Raw genomic sequence first — 16388 nt, forward strand, 5'->3', positions numbered from 1 at the left:
TCCCAAGGATCACAATATAAAATCAACGGTTATAAAAGATATTTATACTAATTCCCTAGTTTAGGAAACACAGACAATAAAATTTTGAGAAACTATAAAATCCCTAACACCCTTATTTTCTCTCTCTACCTCTCATATAAAGGGATCTCTACTTCAAAATTTTCTTCTCACCGTCTTCTTCATCTTCATTAAGATTAATTTAAAAGAAATTTCTGGGTAATTTTTTTTTTTAATTCCCTCGTCATTATCTTATAAAGTTTAATTTTTGTGGGGTAATTTTTTTTTTTTCTTGTTTATAGTACTTCATGATAAATTATGATTGATTATTGGAAATTTTGATTTTAAGAATTGAACTTTATTGTAACTGTGTTTTTGTTGCAATCAACTCATTTGATTAAAGTTTTTCTGTGTTTTTGACAGGAATTGATTGGTGCAATTTTTGTGAATCTCGGAAATCATGGTATGTGAAGGTTTAAGGGTTGATAGTTGATTGTTCTTGTTGCTTAATTTTGATTGTTTTATGTTGCGAAATTTAGTACTTGTTGTTGATTGGTGATTTAATTGGAGTTAAGAATGAATTTACTTGTAATAAAGTACTGAAATTAGAGTTATGTTGTTGTAATCGGATATGATCTATGTAATCTGGATATTAGTTTCTGAAGCACTTACACTAGATGCCTGGTGACCAATTAAGTAAATCAATGACAAATTGTAGTTAGAATGCTTGAGATTTCACCGTTGATGACGGGTTTGTTTCGATTGTTGCAGTCTTATAATCAAGATTATGGTCGACACAATTCGACATTTACACAAAGTTACCGATGTTACCCTGCCTCTTTTATTGATAAGGTTTGTCAAATGAACAGAATTGCATTTTTGTAACTTCTCTTGTTGATGAAATTTTAGTCATACAGATGATTAATCAGCCTTGTTATATGATTCGTGATGTCGCCTTGACCCTATTTAAGTTGTTATGTGTTCTTTCGAATTGGTGAATATGGTTGAATTGACCCTTTACTAGACTAAAGAAAACTGAATACTTGTTTTCTTTCCCCTTTTACTTTCTTGTATCTAGTAATTACTTTGAATTAGTTCACTTGTACATTTAATGTGGTCAACAACGCTTTTCCTATATCATGATCAACTCATAGAAGTCTTCTTTTCTTGCAGCCGCAACTGGAGAAGGGCGATAAGAGTATGTATATACATGACAGATTTCATGACTTGCACATTTTGTTTATTTACTTGGATAAGATAGCATAGTTGTGACTTTTGCTGCATTTCTAGTTGATTTTTATGAAAATTCATTTTGTGAACTTATGACCTTCTCTACTGCAGTTATAATGCCTCCATCAGCTCTTGATCGACTTGGTAAAAACTGTTTTCAAGTACTTCCCTTTAAAATTGTGTACTAAATGTGCTTTCTGCTTGAATTAACATATGTTGTTCTTTAGCTTTTCTGCACATCGAGTATCCAATGTTGTTCGAGTTGAGCAATCCATCTGCTGATCGTGTCACTCATTGCGGGGTGCTGGAATTTGTAGCTGATGAAGGCCTAATTTATCTTCCATACTGGGTAATTCTTGCTTGATCTTGTTGACTTGAGCATGAAAGATAAATCAGGAGGGGATTGAGAGCTATAGAACAGTCTAATGTTGAGTGTTGTTTTTGCATAGAGTGTTTTATTGAAGCTTTAGCACTGAATGCCTTCTTGTCTTGCATCAGATGATGCAGAATATGCTTCTCCAGGAGGGAGACATTGTGCAAGTTAAGAATGCTAGTCTATCAAAGGGAAAATTTGTGAAACTCCAACCTCACACCAAGGACTTCCTTGATATATCCAACCCCAAAGTCGTGTAAGCTGCTAGCCTGAGCTCGATAGTTGATTGGAAGACAAGCTTTGGATCAGTTTTTCAGTGGTTGTTTATTTGTCTGCTTGCAGCTTAGAGACTAGTTTGAGGAGCTTCTCTTGTTTAACCACTGGAGACACAATCATGGTTGATTATAACAACAAAAGATTTTTCATTGATGTTGTGGAGACCAAACCCTCATCAGCTGTCAGTATTATTGAGACTGACTGTGAGGTCGACTTTGCACCACCCCTTGATTATAAAGAACCTGAGAAGCCATCACGTCCAACACCAACAAAGAGATCAAGGCCAGAAGGTTATTTTCCTGTTCATAAAATTGGGCACCCCCTGAAAAGATTTTCTTTTCGGGGTTTTCATGTCTACTGTCTAGAAACTAATTGTATGATATGTCTGTAGAGGAAGAAGAGCCAGATAAGAAAGTTGCCAAATTTAACCCATTCACGGGACCAGGGAGACGCTTGAATGGAAAACCTTCAACAACTACTGATGAAGCAGCTGAAAATCCAGAGTCAAGTAAAACTAAAGCAACAGAAACCCCTGCTTCTACCCAGTGCAACAAGAATGAAGCACCATCGAGCTCCACTAGTTCTACTCAAAGTTGTGGGAAGCTTGTTTTTGGTTCAAGGTCAGACCAACCTGCAAATGGGACGCCAAAAGTACGTATATATTATTTGGGCTATCTTGTTTCCATTGTGTGTATCATCTTTGCTTTGTTCTGTTTTGTGATTCTTTTGGCTGATCAAATTCATTTTCTGTTTTTTAGAGCAATCAGAATGTGAAAAAGGAAGAGCCACCTGTAAATGCAGAAGAACCTAAGTTCCAAGCATTCACCGGGAAGAAATATTCACTGAAAAGCTAAGCTTGGTAAGAGGAATTCTATATATAATTCAGTGTTGAGCATGAATCCCCCAACTTACTGATAGTTTGACTCCACCCCTTTTGTTATAATTTGGCTAGGTTCTAAGAACTTGATCTAAACCGATAATTTACATATGATAGGTTTATAACCATGTTGTTTCAATGACTGTAAAAAATCGTAATTCGTTAGAGCATTTGGCATACAGCAATTCGTAACTTTAATTTCTTTTTGGCTACAGCCTGCAACACCAAAGTCATGACTCGATCAGTTTACATTATAGTGCCAATGCATGTTTATATCAATATACTTGCCATCTCGCTGATAATTGCAGATTGTTCAGGCTGTTTTCTCCAGCCTAGGGATGTCCTCAGACATTTCCCATCCTTCACCAGAAACACAACTTCCCATTATTCATCTCACCTTCAACAATCATTATCTTGACTACAATATTACAACTATAGTATTTAATATACATAAGCCAAAAAGTTGAGCGAGAATGAACTTTTTCCAAAAAAACTTACTGTTAACTGATCATAAGTTGACAAAAATCAACCTAAAGTAGGTAAAGAATTAATGGATGTTGCCATCTCCAACTTTCCTATGATGACAGTGACAACTGTATAAGCGCCTAAGAATTCAACACCAAGGAAAGTGGATGTACAGAATATGTCAACAAAATCTCCTCCTGTCTAAACTATACAAGACAAACCAAGTAAAAGTCATTCATTCAAGAATGTTTCATAACTGAATTCCAACCTTAAACACAACACATCGAAATTTCAACTTCCTAAATCATGGTCGCAGTAAAATGTTTCCTACCACTAAAAATGTCAAGTCACTATCATCAATCTTTATCGTCTGTGAATGATAGTCTAACCATGAGCCAATTTTCGTTGAGACTTTTATACGAAGCACAAATTATGTGCAACTTCGACCTTACCAACATATACTTTGTAGAATGGAAATTTGCAATGTAAGTTGCTAAACTCGTGAGAATTTGAAAGTGAAGTGATACTACATTTCTTCACATGACATAAACCATTGATGTGCAGATCAGATAAAGAGCTACAACATAGAATGAGATACAATATGAGAGAACTTTCATTCTAATAACAAGGAATACATTGAGCCAAAAGGCAATAGTAGGTTTATATCGACACCAAATTCAAAGGCTACTCTACCTCCACATAATTATATTCTTTTTAGTTATATGATAAGACATTGCAGTTAGTAAAATCAGAAACGAAGGAGATGATCTAGTTCATCTTTAATTCTAAAAGTTAAACTACGCCTCCACTGCAATCTTCTGTGGGTAACTAACATTCTCCATTCGATCTTCAGCTACCAACAGCTCCGGGAATGCCTCTTTGATGTTGTGTATACTTTCTAAGGCATAATCTGCTCCTACAGATTTTTCAGATTTTCCAACCTGTGTTGAAAAAAAAAAAAAAAAAACAACAACATTAGCTATCATCAAATCAAACAAGACCTCAGCTACACCACATCTGCCAAATTCGGATGAAAAATCAAGCTTACCAAAACAGTATGAAGACCCAAATTTTTACCAGCGCTAATATTGCGAACACTGTCATCAAAGAACAACTGTAAACAATATCACTATGTTAATCCATCCAAATAACAGCTCAACAAAAAAAAAAAAAAAAAAATGCAGACAGTTGAACACCAGTTGAAAGTAAAAACTTACTGTTCTTTGAGGGTCAATTTCTGCTATCTTAAAGGATTGTTCAAATGCTGTTTCAAAGGGCTTACAGACAACTGGTGTTGGTGGAAGAGTTACACCAGAACTAGGCTGATATTCTAAGATGTCGAAAATTTCAGGGTTGGATACCGAGCTCTGCAGGTCTGAATCTCCAACAACAGGAGAATTCTCTTCAACTGCACTCACAGCCACAGGCACTTGACCCTTGTCAGTAGGATTAAGTGTCTCAAAACAGATAATCTTTTCGAAACAATCCTCTAAACCTAGCCTACGTAGAACCTCCGCAGCATGACGCTCATCAGAATTAGTGAGAATCTGTGCACACCACGCCACCATAATTAATACATCTAAACAGCTATATAAACACTTCATATTCCTAATTCTTCAGCTCAGATTAACAAAGGAAATTACCAGTTTGCGAATAGGGAGACTGAGTAATAGATTCCTCAAAACTGGATCAGGTTTCAACAAATCATAAGGTAACTTTCCATGAACCAAACTGCAAACCAAAAAATTGAATCAGACTGATATTCTGTTTCAGATAATCAATCTGTTTCTGAAAAACAGTCTAAAACAACGCTATCTATTACAATTATAGTGAATTAGTAAAGTTATACCTGTGGTAGTGATCATAGTCAAAGTTATACCCGACTGCCTGATGACAAGAAAAGTTTCAAATTAACGTGATCATTATACAAGTTTCCCGAAAATACTAAAAAAAAAAAAAAAAAATTGACATCCAACAAGAAGTTCAAAAGGCAGATTGAAATCATACCCTAAGACCAGCCATTGTAGTTCCATAATACTTGTACAGCACATAGCACATGTCAGGAACTTTACTCTCTTCTATCCCAAGCTGATGAATCATGTAATCTAAAAATATTATCAATAAGATTAATTATCAAATTCAATACTTAAAAAAAAAAAAAGGGAAACGAAAAATTAGAAAGATAATTCAAGAATAAAGTACCTTGGATATTTTTGGAACAATGACCAGCAATTCCAGAACTTAGGGGATAAAGGGTATCATCAAGATCTGAATATCAAACAGTATTTAAGTTTTCATTCTTATTTAAGTGAAATCAAAATAAAAGATTAAATGAAAAAAATGATTTACCAAATAAAAGGCAGTCATATTTGGCAGGCTGGTTTCTGTGCTCTAATTCGAATTCCATTTTAAACTAAAATCTGCATTCAAACCAAATTATTCCAGAATCAACTATCATTCCCCAAGAAAAATAGTGTCTTTTCTCATAAAAAAAATCCACACAAAATGGCAGCAAAACATTTTCTTTAAACGATCTTCAGAAAAACAAAACTTTGTAAACAGTGTATCGTATTCAAATAATACTGTATAAGAAGTCACCACACGCCATACTGACATTTTCCCATATGATTTAGGGTGATTAAACATGTTGTATAGTATACTCTACGTTTTGTAAGAAAAAAAATGCAATAAAAAACTTTAGACGCACAAAAAAAGTGCCAATAACAGAACTTTCCTAGATCAAACATACATTAATAAAAAAAAAAAAAAAAAAAACAAATTCATATTTCCATCAAATAACTATCAAAAAGAAAACCAAAAAAAACCCATATTCCCAAACTTAATATAATTCAAAACCAACATCATTGATTTTCATAGCAATTTGACAACAATAAATCAAAAAAAAAAAAAAATTAAAAAAAAGAAAAATAAATAAAGGGAATTAATTCAAAGAATTAAAAGGTAGAGTACATACCAGATCTGAAATGTCGGCAATGAAAAAGCAAGGAAGAAGAGAGAGAAACTTGAGATGATAAAAGAAGGAAGGCAGAAATTAAATGCCTTGAAAATAAGGGGTTTTAAATAGAGAAAATCAGAGAAATAGGAAAAATGGGGGTTTAGCCGTTAAACGTAAGAAAAGTTTCATGGATATAAATTTTTGTTCCCTCCTTTTTTAATTTATTTTATTTTAATTTGGGTATCAATACCGAAAATAAAAGAGAAATTATCAAATGGGTTATTTACATGTGTCACAGTCAAAGAATGGGTGCCTTACACGTGTATTATGTATGGTTGAGGTTTTATTCAGATTTGGATTTGATGACTGATCAATTTTTCAGAACTTGTGCATGGATGAATTTATTTATTATTTAAAAAATGGTGAATTTTATTAAAGATTTAGATTATGAAGAATTGATAAATCAAATTGTATGGTATGGGAATTCACATGGGAGGTTTGGACGGTGAGTTTAATTGTCTATAGTATAAAGTTAACATGTAAACATTTCGTATTACCGTATGTCCGTATATACGAATTTAAGTAATGTGTTTATAAGAATATTAGATTTGATTTCCGACTTTTACCATGTCTAGTTCTTGTTAAATTCATCATAAACTTTTTCACTGTTTCGGAATCCATGTAATTCAAAACGTTCTATCTATCTAGAAATAATAATTCTTGCAACAGAGTTCACAAAGGTGGACTACTATTTTCTGAAAAACTCAAGATGCATTTATTTGACGGTTATTAATGAAAAAATAAAAAATAAAGGGACTTTATAATAAATCAAGGAATTGTTGTCAACCTTCGTTCATCAATGATAATGATTATCTTCCTTGGCAATAAAATTTGATAGGATGCCAAAACCTGTTTTTTTTAATTCTGCTATTGCATTGGAAACCCAGAAACAAAGCATTATACAATACAATGACTATTCAATGATTCAATTTATTTTATTAGAGCAAAGAAATTTCAAGCACAAAGATATGCATCTCACGACCCTATAAGATGCAGTGATGCACCATCAAAGACAGTAATCTACACGGTCAGGGCAACCATTATTCCTTCGGCATAGAATTTGTCTTTCTATCCGAAAACATGAAGAAAGCAAGAATGGTGGAGAAGGTCAGCAGCAAACACCAAATTTATCTCATTGAAGAAATAAGATCTAAACAGTGTACAATGCGAAAAATTTCATTATACACCTTTTTAACGAAGAAGAGAAATATAACCCATATACAACACAAAAGAAAGCGTTTCTAACTACTATGTGGGGACCACATCTGGTATAAGAGGTGACGATCCCTCATCCTCTGGTGTCCGTTTCTCAGTTTCCTGGCTAGTTTTGTCACTTTCGTCCAGGAAACCTTGTTTGAACCTGTCATAGTTTGTGAGCTCCGCGGACTTGAAAGGACGTTCCCCTAAAACTTTAAGCAAGTCCTCTTGATGGAGGACTTCTTTTTCAAGCAACATTTCAGCAATTTTAGCAACAGATTCCTTGTGCTCCTCTATCAGTTCAACAGTCCGCTTGTATGCCTTGGAAACCCACTCTCTGACCTCTTCGTCGATGATTGCACCAGTCTTGTTACTGTAGGGCTTTGACATTTCAAAGCCATCCTCCTTTTGGGGGAAGGAGAGAAGACCCACTTTGTCACTGAAACCATAGACTGCAACTTGGGCATATGTCATTTTGGTCACCTTTTCCAAGTCATTCTGAGCTCCCGTTGATATTTTACCAATCAGAACCTAACAAACCAGAATTATAAAAATTCATGTCATATGCCCAGCAAACGATTTCATACCAACATTAGCTCATTTCCTCGTAACTAGGAGATTTATATCAAGTTCAGCTATCATCGTAAACCCCTTTGATAGGAATTGATAGTCACATATAAAAAGTGGAGTACTATTGTAGTTTAGAAACAGTTAGCAGCTTTCCTAATACAGTATTTTTAAATTATAGCCACAAAGTTTAAAAAGACGAGTGGAAAAAAAGACAACGTATTTCAAAATACTCCGTAATTCAATTAAATCTGCCAAAATCTATCATATAAGGGGTATCTAGGTAGGGGCAATGTGACAATGAATTCCAGATACAGGAAGTATAATTGTACTAAATGTAATTTAGCACAAGGGAAAGAGGTGCAAGTACCTGTTCAGCTGCTCGGCCACCCAGGGTCATGCATGTCATGTCAAAAAGCTGCTCTTTGGTCATAAGAAGATTTTCATTTGGAACATATTGTGCAAATCCTAAAGCAGCTGTTCCACGGGGAACTATTGTGACTTTCAACAACGGCTCTGCATGTTCTAGGAACCACCCAGCAACAGCATGACCTGATTCATGGTAAGCAACAGTCCGTCGTTCAAGCTTGCTTATTACCTGCACAGCCCAAAAAAAATAAAAAAAGATTAGGGATTCCCTCTCTTTCTGAAGTGAGCAAAGCTGCAATTCAGATAAACTCAAACTTTACCCTGTTTTTCTTCTCTAGGCCACCAATAACTCTATCTATAGCTGATTCAAAATGATCCATAGTAATCACTGTCTTCTCGTTCCTTGCAGCAATCAATGCAGCTTCATTAACAACATTTGCTATGTCTGCTCCAGCAAAGCCAGGCGTAAGTGCTGCAAGCCTTTGTGAGTAGTATGAAGGTTCATGATCAAGCTTAACCTTTTGCAAGTAAATCTGAAAGATTTGTTCCCGGCCTTTGATATCAGGTTTGTCAATGGAGATCTGGCGATCGAACCGACCAGGTCTCAACAAAGCTTTATCCAATATATCTGGCCTATTTGTTCCAGCAAGAACCACCACTCCAGTGGTAGTTCCAAAACCATCCATCTCAACAAGCAGCTGATTGAGAGTGCTTTCTCGCTCATCATTAGAACCAGAAAACCCTCCACGTCCTCTAGCCCGGCCAATAGCATCAATCTCATCAATGAAAATAATACTAGGTGCACATTGTCTTGCTTCCTGGAATAGGTTTCTTACCCTGGATGGTCCAACACCAACAAACATCTCCATGAAATCAGAACCAGATATGGAAAGAAAGGGCACACCAGATTCCCCAGCAGTTGCCTTAGCTAGAAGTGTTTTTCCTGTCCCTGGTGGGCCAACCAAGAGAGCACCTTTAGGAATTTTTGCACCCAAATCTTCATACTTCTTCGGATTCTGAAGGAAGTGCACAAACTCCATGATTTCTTGCTTTGCCTCATCACAACCAGCAACATCCTTGAAGTACACCTGAACAATGGCTAGTAACTTGTAAGCGTTGAAAAAAAATGCCAAAATGTAGAATTAGAAACTTCAACAGTCACAGGCCTTGCAGCTTCCCCATCAGTTGGGATAGTGTTCATATAATTAACAATCATACATCCAAATTCAAAATAAAAAAATAAATAAATAAATAAGAATCTAACCTTATTCTTGGCATTTTTATCCACTTTTGTAATTTGGGCTTTTCCAATATTAAAAATTCCACGAGCTCCTCTTCCACCAGTGCCACCAACACCTAGTCCGCCTTGCATCCTCCTACCCATGAATAAAAGTGATCCGAGAATTAAAAGTGTAGGTGCAAATCTCATCAATTCCTGATACCAGACCATTTCGTTCGTATACGTAACAGGCACATAATCATGGGGATCAATCCCCAAGGCCTCCTGGGCTTCCTCCAACTTTTCTTCAAAGTTTTCAACACTTCCAATGGTGAAATAGTACTTGTACTGGCCTGACTGACCTTTTGAAGGTGAATCACTGGTAGGCCCTTGCACTTCATCATTGCTCGTCTGATTCCGTGGTGAGCTCCTCACATAAACTTTAGCGACTGATTTATTGGCGACAACTATATGATCAACTAGACCAGGTTCCAGAACCTTATTTTTAAATTCTTGGAAACTAATCTGCAAGAAATAAACCAGTATTACCATCACACAAAAGTAAACTGAGAGTACAGACCACTTAATAAAAGCATACACGGAGGTGGGGACATAATAACAACAACAACAAAGCCTTAGTCCCAAAATGATTTGGGGTTGGCCAACATGAAACGTCGTAAGGAATCGTACGATATAAAGAAACTGACATAACAAAACTATCATTTAAAAGAGTTTGAAAAAAGGGGAGTAAAGTGAGTAAACTTTCTACCAAAAAAAAAGTGAGCAAACTTAAGAGCATTTTAAAACTATAAAGGAAGTTATAAAAGAGAATCAAGAATAAAATTCAATAAAGTTTTGAAAGAGTGGTTAAAACGTTCAAGTTGAAAACATAAAGGTTTGAGAAAACTTTAGCAAAGGAAAACAATACAGTTAATAAAACATTGGTGGGCTAAAAATACAATCAAACACGAAAATAAATTTAAAAACATTGGTGGGGACATAACAATATAACATAAATCAGGTGAAAAGCCGTCCATTAAATAGCAAAATTTTAATCAACCAGTCTCAGCAATAAGCACATAACAGGACAATTAAGCAGCATGGAATACATTGTATAAAGTAATACAAAATAAACAATATCATAAAATCAGCAGTTAGGATATTGACAAAACTAACGCTTTCTTCAAGAAATAGTAACATGTAAAAGGTTCTATATAGAGATAGAGCAGAAGAAACACTCAAAATGACTGAAAAATATCCTAAGCACACTGAATAACACTCTGTAGTCTGTACAAGAACTGGTGCCGAAAGAGATCAGTGCTCACATCAAATTGATCAGGGATAATAAATAAATAACAATGAATAAAAAAAGGAAACCACAACAGATAGATCAAGCAGAAAGTCGACTCCGGAAACTACATCAAAGAGCACTCTGAAAATGTAACTTGAAATCCCCTCTACTCCCAAACAAGTCAACGACTAATATCCGCGCCTTTCAGTTCCTCACATCTTCATAAGCCAAATCCAGGTGTATAGGAACTATAACATTGACAGAAAAACTCTACAAAGTTGCAGCTCTTGCAAGAGTACACCATACACTATTCTAGCAAACTGTCACCTTTCAACAACAACAGTTTGTACATATATGTAAGTTTTTAGGATGAAAAGAAATGCAATACTACATAGTCTGACAATAGTTCCATCTTTATCAAATGAACACTATGATAGTTTAAGCACTAACAAAACATTAATGTTTTTCTGACATGTAGCCCTACTAATTGCCTAATTAGTCCAGCAATACAGGTTAAAAAAAGGATTAAAGATGATATTCTGGCCTTGGTATCGCACAAAAGGGTCTAAATTGAATTTGTTTGGGGTTGAAGATTATAAGTTTAAAATCTATACACAGATAGCGACATGTCAGAATTTATCTGAGTCATTTCCTTCAAAAAAAAGAACTGCAGTTCTAGCCCTGAACTGCAAAATTGTTTTAGATCCAACAAAAAGCTAAAAGAATGGCTGCTCTATATGATCATATGCAAGATACTGCGAAAACAAAGTCAATAATATTTCTTACCTGCTGCTGCTCACGAGGACCAAAAGAGAATGTTGAGAGGAGAAGCCCGAGCATCAAAAGAGGAGTGAGCAAATTCTGAAACTGCTTCATAAATGCTTCTTGAAAATTTCCTTGATCATCGGTGTTTGAGTTTGATTCCTCTAAAAATATGAAATAATAGAGAAATCAAATTAATCAAATTAGAATGGATTGGTGATTGATAGATATTATATTATGATAATATTTGTCGCAGATTTAGGATGTATTTTGTATCCTTATTGTACTAGGTTTCCTAACGTGATTAGGACTAGTCTAGTAAACGCTATATATATTGATCAAAAGTACAAAATCCAATTTGAGGAGCTTTCCCGGAATCTAACATGGTATCACAACTTGGTTTTCCTATCCCAATAGAACACTGGGTCAATTAAAAATCATCTAGCTACTATCTTATCCTATCCAATTAGAACACTTTGACACATCACCTCCACCGGTCAACAAAAGCAATCAAACCCTGCCTAAAATTTTATGGAGCCACTATACCTAGCAAGCTACATAATTTTAATCCTATGTCCTTAAGTCTAATGTTTCAATCTTAAGATTCCTGTTCCCTTTATACATACAAGATAATCTACAAGGTTTCCATTTATTAGTTCAGCCTATCTAAGACAGCATCAAGTAATCAACTCATCCACATCCCTAACAGGAGCCAGATTATTACATAACACCTGGTTTTTCTTTTCTCTCGTGAGGCAAGCTTTTCAGACTACAACCATCTGATCTTTTATTCATCTCAATGATTCAGTTCATATAGGTAGGGGATAAAACATCCATTGTAACTGCTTTCACAGGAACCAGATGGTATACAATATAGTCGGCAAAACCTAAGATGGACTGCCAACAAACTGAAAGTAGATGAAATCTGCTTCGCTCCTTTGCCTAAACTCAAATTTCCAAAAGTGTATAATATCCCAACCCCTGGATTCTATATATCTTAATAGTTAACATAGGATGACATGAAATTTAAATACACTCCATCAAAAAGCTTTATGTAAATAAGTCTCATAATGTAACCTCTAGAGAAATAAAAAGATAAGTGACAAGAATGTAAACTACTTCAGGTCCCAAGTAGATTTTAACATAGTAGGAACTTGGAAATCCTAACAAATATGATAGAAATGATTTCATACCTACTAAGTTATATTATGAGCTCATATGATAGTGATTTGTGTTAAACAAAACCTGATTCCAAGAATAAATACAAACATCTTAGGAAAAGCCTATAAGAGCAAAGTGAGCGTACTATTTTTACATGACATCCAATTATATCTTTTCTTTCAAAATGGTAATCCATTCTAAGCACAATGTTATGGTATGTAAGCTAATTTAATCACTCCAAAATTCCAAGTGACATGAACCTAGAGGCTGGAGCCATCCAACCCACTAATGACACAATCTTATACAATACTGCTATAGAAGCAATAGAGTCATTAGCTGTCATTCATAACATACCAGACCTTCACAGCTAGTCAGTCTGAAGACTCTGAACAACTAAAGAATGAAACTCAAGTTCAACCCTAAAACTTTGCATGATAAAGCTAATAAACCCAAAAGGTATTGAACCTTGCTTCGGAAGCTCAGGTGCACAACTGTGTGTGAAGACTTGCTACTCCCCAAATTTATACCTCGAGCAAGAGTGATACTTAACTAATCAAAAGTGTTAATAGTTCGATACGCCAACAAGAGGGTAATCCATACAAGGTTTCTAGCTATCTTCTACTTGCATTACAATACCCCTAAATACAACTTTTTCTCCAATCAACTATCTTCGTATACAAGCAACATTATAGAGAAAGTGAGTATACCTTTAGACTCGGATTTCTGCTCATCCGTTTTCGGTATTTCCTTCTTATCCTTGGGATAAAAGTTTTCATAATCTGCAAACATTCAATTCAACAACAAGACTAAAACTTGACTACACAAACTAGAAAATAATCAGAACTTCCGAAATTAACCAAAAAAAATAACATACTCTTTTTCTTAGGGGCTTCGCTTGAGAAAAACCTACAGAGTCTAGGATTTGCAAGCATATATTTACTATCAGATAAATATTCTTTGTTTTGAGCTCCAATTGAAGCCAAATAACTCCTCAGGAACCCTAAATTAGGATCAAATCGATTTACAGAGGAATTAACATATGGAATTCTTAATACACTTTCATCAAGAATCGCTGGCCTCCCTTTGTAGCATCCATTGATAAGATTCTGCATTCAAACCAACAACCAAAAAATAATTTTTAAAAAACCCAAATCAATTCCATTCTAAAACCCACTTTTTTCAGCAAATTAATAGAAAAAGAAGAAAAATCAATACCCTTGATCGAGAAGAACGAGAAAAAGAACGACCCAACTTAGAAAATATCATAATTATTGTTTTTTGTTCTTGTTTTTTGGGATTGGGTTTGATATTTTGGGAGATACCCAGATGAAAAAAATAAACAGATCTGATTAAAAAAAACGGTAAGAAATGTGAATTTGGTTGAAATGAAGGAAGAAAGTATAGAAATTAACGGGTGAAGGATATTAATACAGAAAGGCCTGAAATTTCATGAAATCATGGCCATGGAGATTTTATTTTAAAGACGAATAGGGTTTCATGACTTCGGTAGTTCTACGCTTAAGAAGAGAATTGTGTTTTTGTTTTTTTTTTTTTGGGTTTTGAGAAAATTTTTAATGCCTTCTAAATAATTTAACTAAAAATAAATAAATTAAATTGGTAGTTTCTCCCAAAAAAAAAAAAATTGATTTTTTCTACTTAAGAACTTCGGTATTCATTTTGTCATACACTATACTCCGTAATCCGTACTAGACATTAGCTAGCTAAATAAAAGACAAATATTAATTGGCTTAATTGGCTAAGGGTTGTTCTCTTCAAATTAATTTCAATTCAGTTCAGTTTAATTCAGTTTATATCTAATGATATTGCTAATGATATAAAGCCAAATTTCATACTTTTAAGCTCATATTACAACAACAACAACAATAACAACAACAACAATAATAATAATAATAATGACTATTATACGATTATACCATATTTCACTTAACGACTATTATACCATATTTCACTTAACGACTATTATACCATATTTCATTATTTGACGAGCTAGGAGTAAAAATAGGATCAAGTTAGTTTTTAAATAAGACCGGCCCAACTCTTTGTTTTTTTTTCATTTTGAGAATTTTTTAAAAAGTATTTTGTGTTCTTTTGTCATTTTAATATTTTATTTTTTAATTATATAGTATATGTGTTTAAAATGTTTTGGGGTTCCATGTTTTTAATATATTTTTCATAAATATTTTAATTATGTAGTATATTTTTCTTAAATATTTTAATATGTATATTTGTATATACACATATATATAATAATAAATAATCAAATATCATTAATCCGTAGTTAAAAATCACTAATTAATAAGTTCAGTTCAGTTCAGCTCTAATAAGTTCAGTTCAGTTCATTTCAGTCAATGAGAACAGGTCCTAAAACGTTTGATCAGACCATTTGATAAGAGACCAACTATGAGCTATATCTACTTAATGAAACATTAAAAGGGAAAAAAAATTACTCTATATATGTTCTTTGTATTTGATTGTAAGATATGCATATTTGGATGTTATTTTGCACAATCAACTGACTTGATAGGGAAATTGTGAATTTAATTTATAGCCCTTTGAGGTTCTTTTAGGAGTTTAACACTAGATAAGTTAATATTTATATTGAAATAATTTAGATATTGAGCTAAAGATGTGCAATTTTAAAATGACCAAAATTGCCTGTGCAATTGTGCTAGTAATTAATATACGTTGTCAACATTGTTATGCCCAGTTTTTGATAAGAAGTGCTTTTTTTGGAACTTAGGTTGTAAACCAGTTGTGATTCTCGTGAATATATAGTGAGAATAATCCTTCACTTGTACACAATAATGAATGAACAAATAGGTTTAATTTTGTGCATTACAATTAAATATATAATTACGATAAAATGAACATATAATTTATCAATTATGAACAAACACCATATTTCTATGTATGAAATCTTAGAAAAATATTCATTTAATCAATGTTTCATTGCCAGGGTAATATGTTTGTGGCATACAATCAAAGTATATATATTTATAATGTATGTTCTTAATATTTTATGAACAATATATACTTGTACAAATTTAAAGTTTATAATATTGATTGTCATGTTTCTTGTAAAATCTCATATAAAATGCATGTAATTTTCACCATTATAAAAAAATTTACATCAACTATATACTTCTTCCATATTTTTTGATCGCAACTTTGAAGTTTTTAGCTTTACCAATGCACATTTTATATCAATGATATCATTTACGGAGTATTATACATTAGTGAATTTATAAAAAAAATTAATACTGAAAAAGTATTAATCAAGACGAATGTTACAAGATTTTACATGACAAATTAATAACAAAAAGATTTTAAAATAGCTTGTGTGAATATTGCAAGCTGAAACGTTGTTAAAAAAAAAAAAAAAAAAAAAAAAAAAAAAAAAAAAAAAAGAAGAAGAAGAAGATTAGAAGTACACCATACTTGTGTATAACTCTTTAGTTACAATATAATACATGCAAGACCCATTCCAATCGATTACAATCCCAAAAATTGTGTAATTAGAAAGTGTAAACTTTTAAGCAGACAATTGTGGACTAGTGATTAATTGAT

The 16388-nt window shown here is 33.6% G+C and overlaps 3 protein-coding genes across 3 annotated transcripts; 1 reads left to right on the forward strand and 2 right to left on the reverse strand.

Annotated features, from left to right (window-relative positions):
- The first annotated feature begins 102 nt into the window (after positions 1–102).
- LOC145571609 (ubiquitin fusion degradation protein 1 B-like) lies at positions 103–2970 on the forward strand. Its single transcript, XM_081630641.1, has 10 exons — positions 103–216; positions 421–460; positions 769–849; positions 1171–1195; positions 1339–1371; positions 1455–1576; positions 1726–1856; positions 1943–2166; positions 2268–2527; positions 2635–2970. The coding sequence occupies exons 2-10, from the start codon at positions 458–460 to the stop codon at positions 2728–2730; spliced, it is 975 nt and encodes a 324-aa protein (XP_081486767.1). The 5' UTR covers positions 103–216; positions 421–457; the 3' UTR covers positions 2731–2970.
- Positions 2971–3800: 830 nt separating this feature from the next.
- Positions 3801–6347, reverse strand: LOC145571610 (suppressor of disruption of TFIIS-like). The gene is made up of 9 exons (XM_081630642.1): positions 6193–6347; positions 5568–5638; positions 5421–5486; positions 5226–5323; positions 5068–5105; positions 4862–4949; positions 4436–4765; positions 4267–4332; positions 3801–4159 (listed from the first exon to the last, which is right to left on the reverse strand). Exons 2-9 carry the CDS (start codon positions 5623–5625, stop codon positions 4016–4018), a joined length of 888 nt encoding a protein of 295 aa, XP_081486768.1. The 5' UTR covers positions 5626–5638; positions 6193–6347; the 3' UTR covers positions 3801–4015.
- A 995-nt stretch (positions 6348–7342) lies between these two features.
- Positions 7343–14358, reverse strand: LOC145570029 (ATP-dependent zinc metalloprotease FTSH 10, mitochondrial-like). Its single transcript, XM_081629010.1, has 8 exons — positions 14016–14358; positions 13675–13906; positions 13508–13579; positions 11664–11803; positions 9632–10111; positions 8688–9455; positions 8369–8596; positions 7343–7962 (listed from the first exon to the last, which is right to left on the reverse strand). The coding sequence occupies exons 1-8, from the start codon at positions 14064–14066 to the stop codon at positions 7483–7485; spliced, it is 2451 nt and encodes an 816-aa protein (XP_081485136.1). The 5' UTR covers positions 14067–14358; the 3' UTR covers positions 7343–7482.
- Positions 14359–16388: the final 2030 nt, after the last annotated feature.

Source organism: Chenopodium album, chromosome 12, assembly GCF_948465745.1.
Source record: "Chenopodium album chromosome 12, dcCheAlbu1.1, whole genome shotgun sequence".
In the NCBI taxonomy this organism is placed as follows: domain Eukaryota; kingdom Viridiplantae; phylum Streptophyta; class Magnoliopsida; order Caryophyllales; family Amaranthaceae; genus Chenopodium; species Chenopodium album.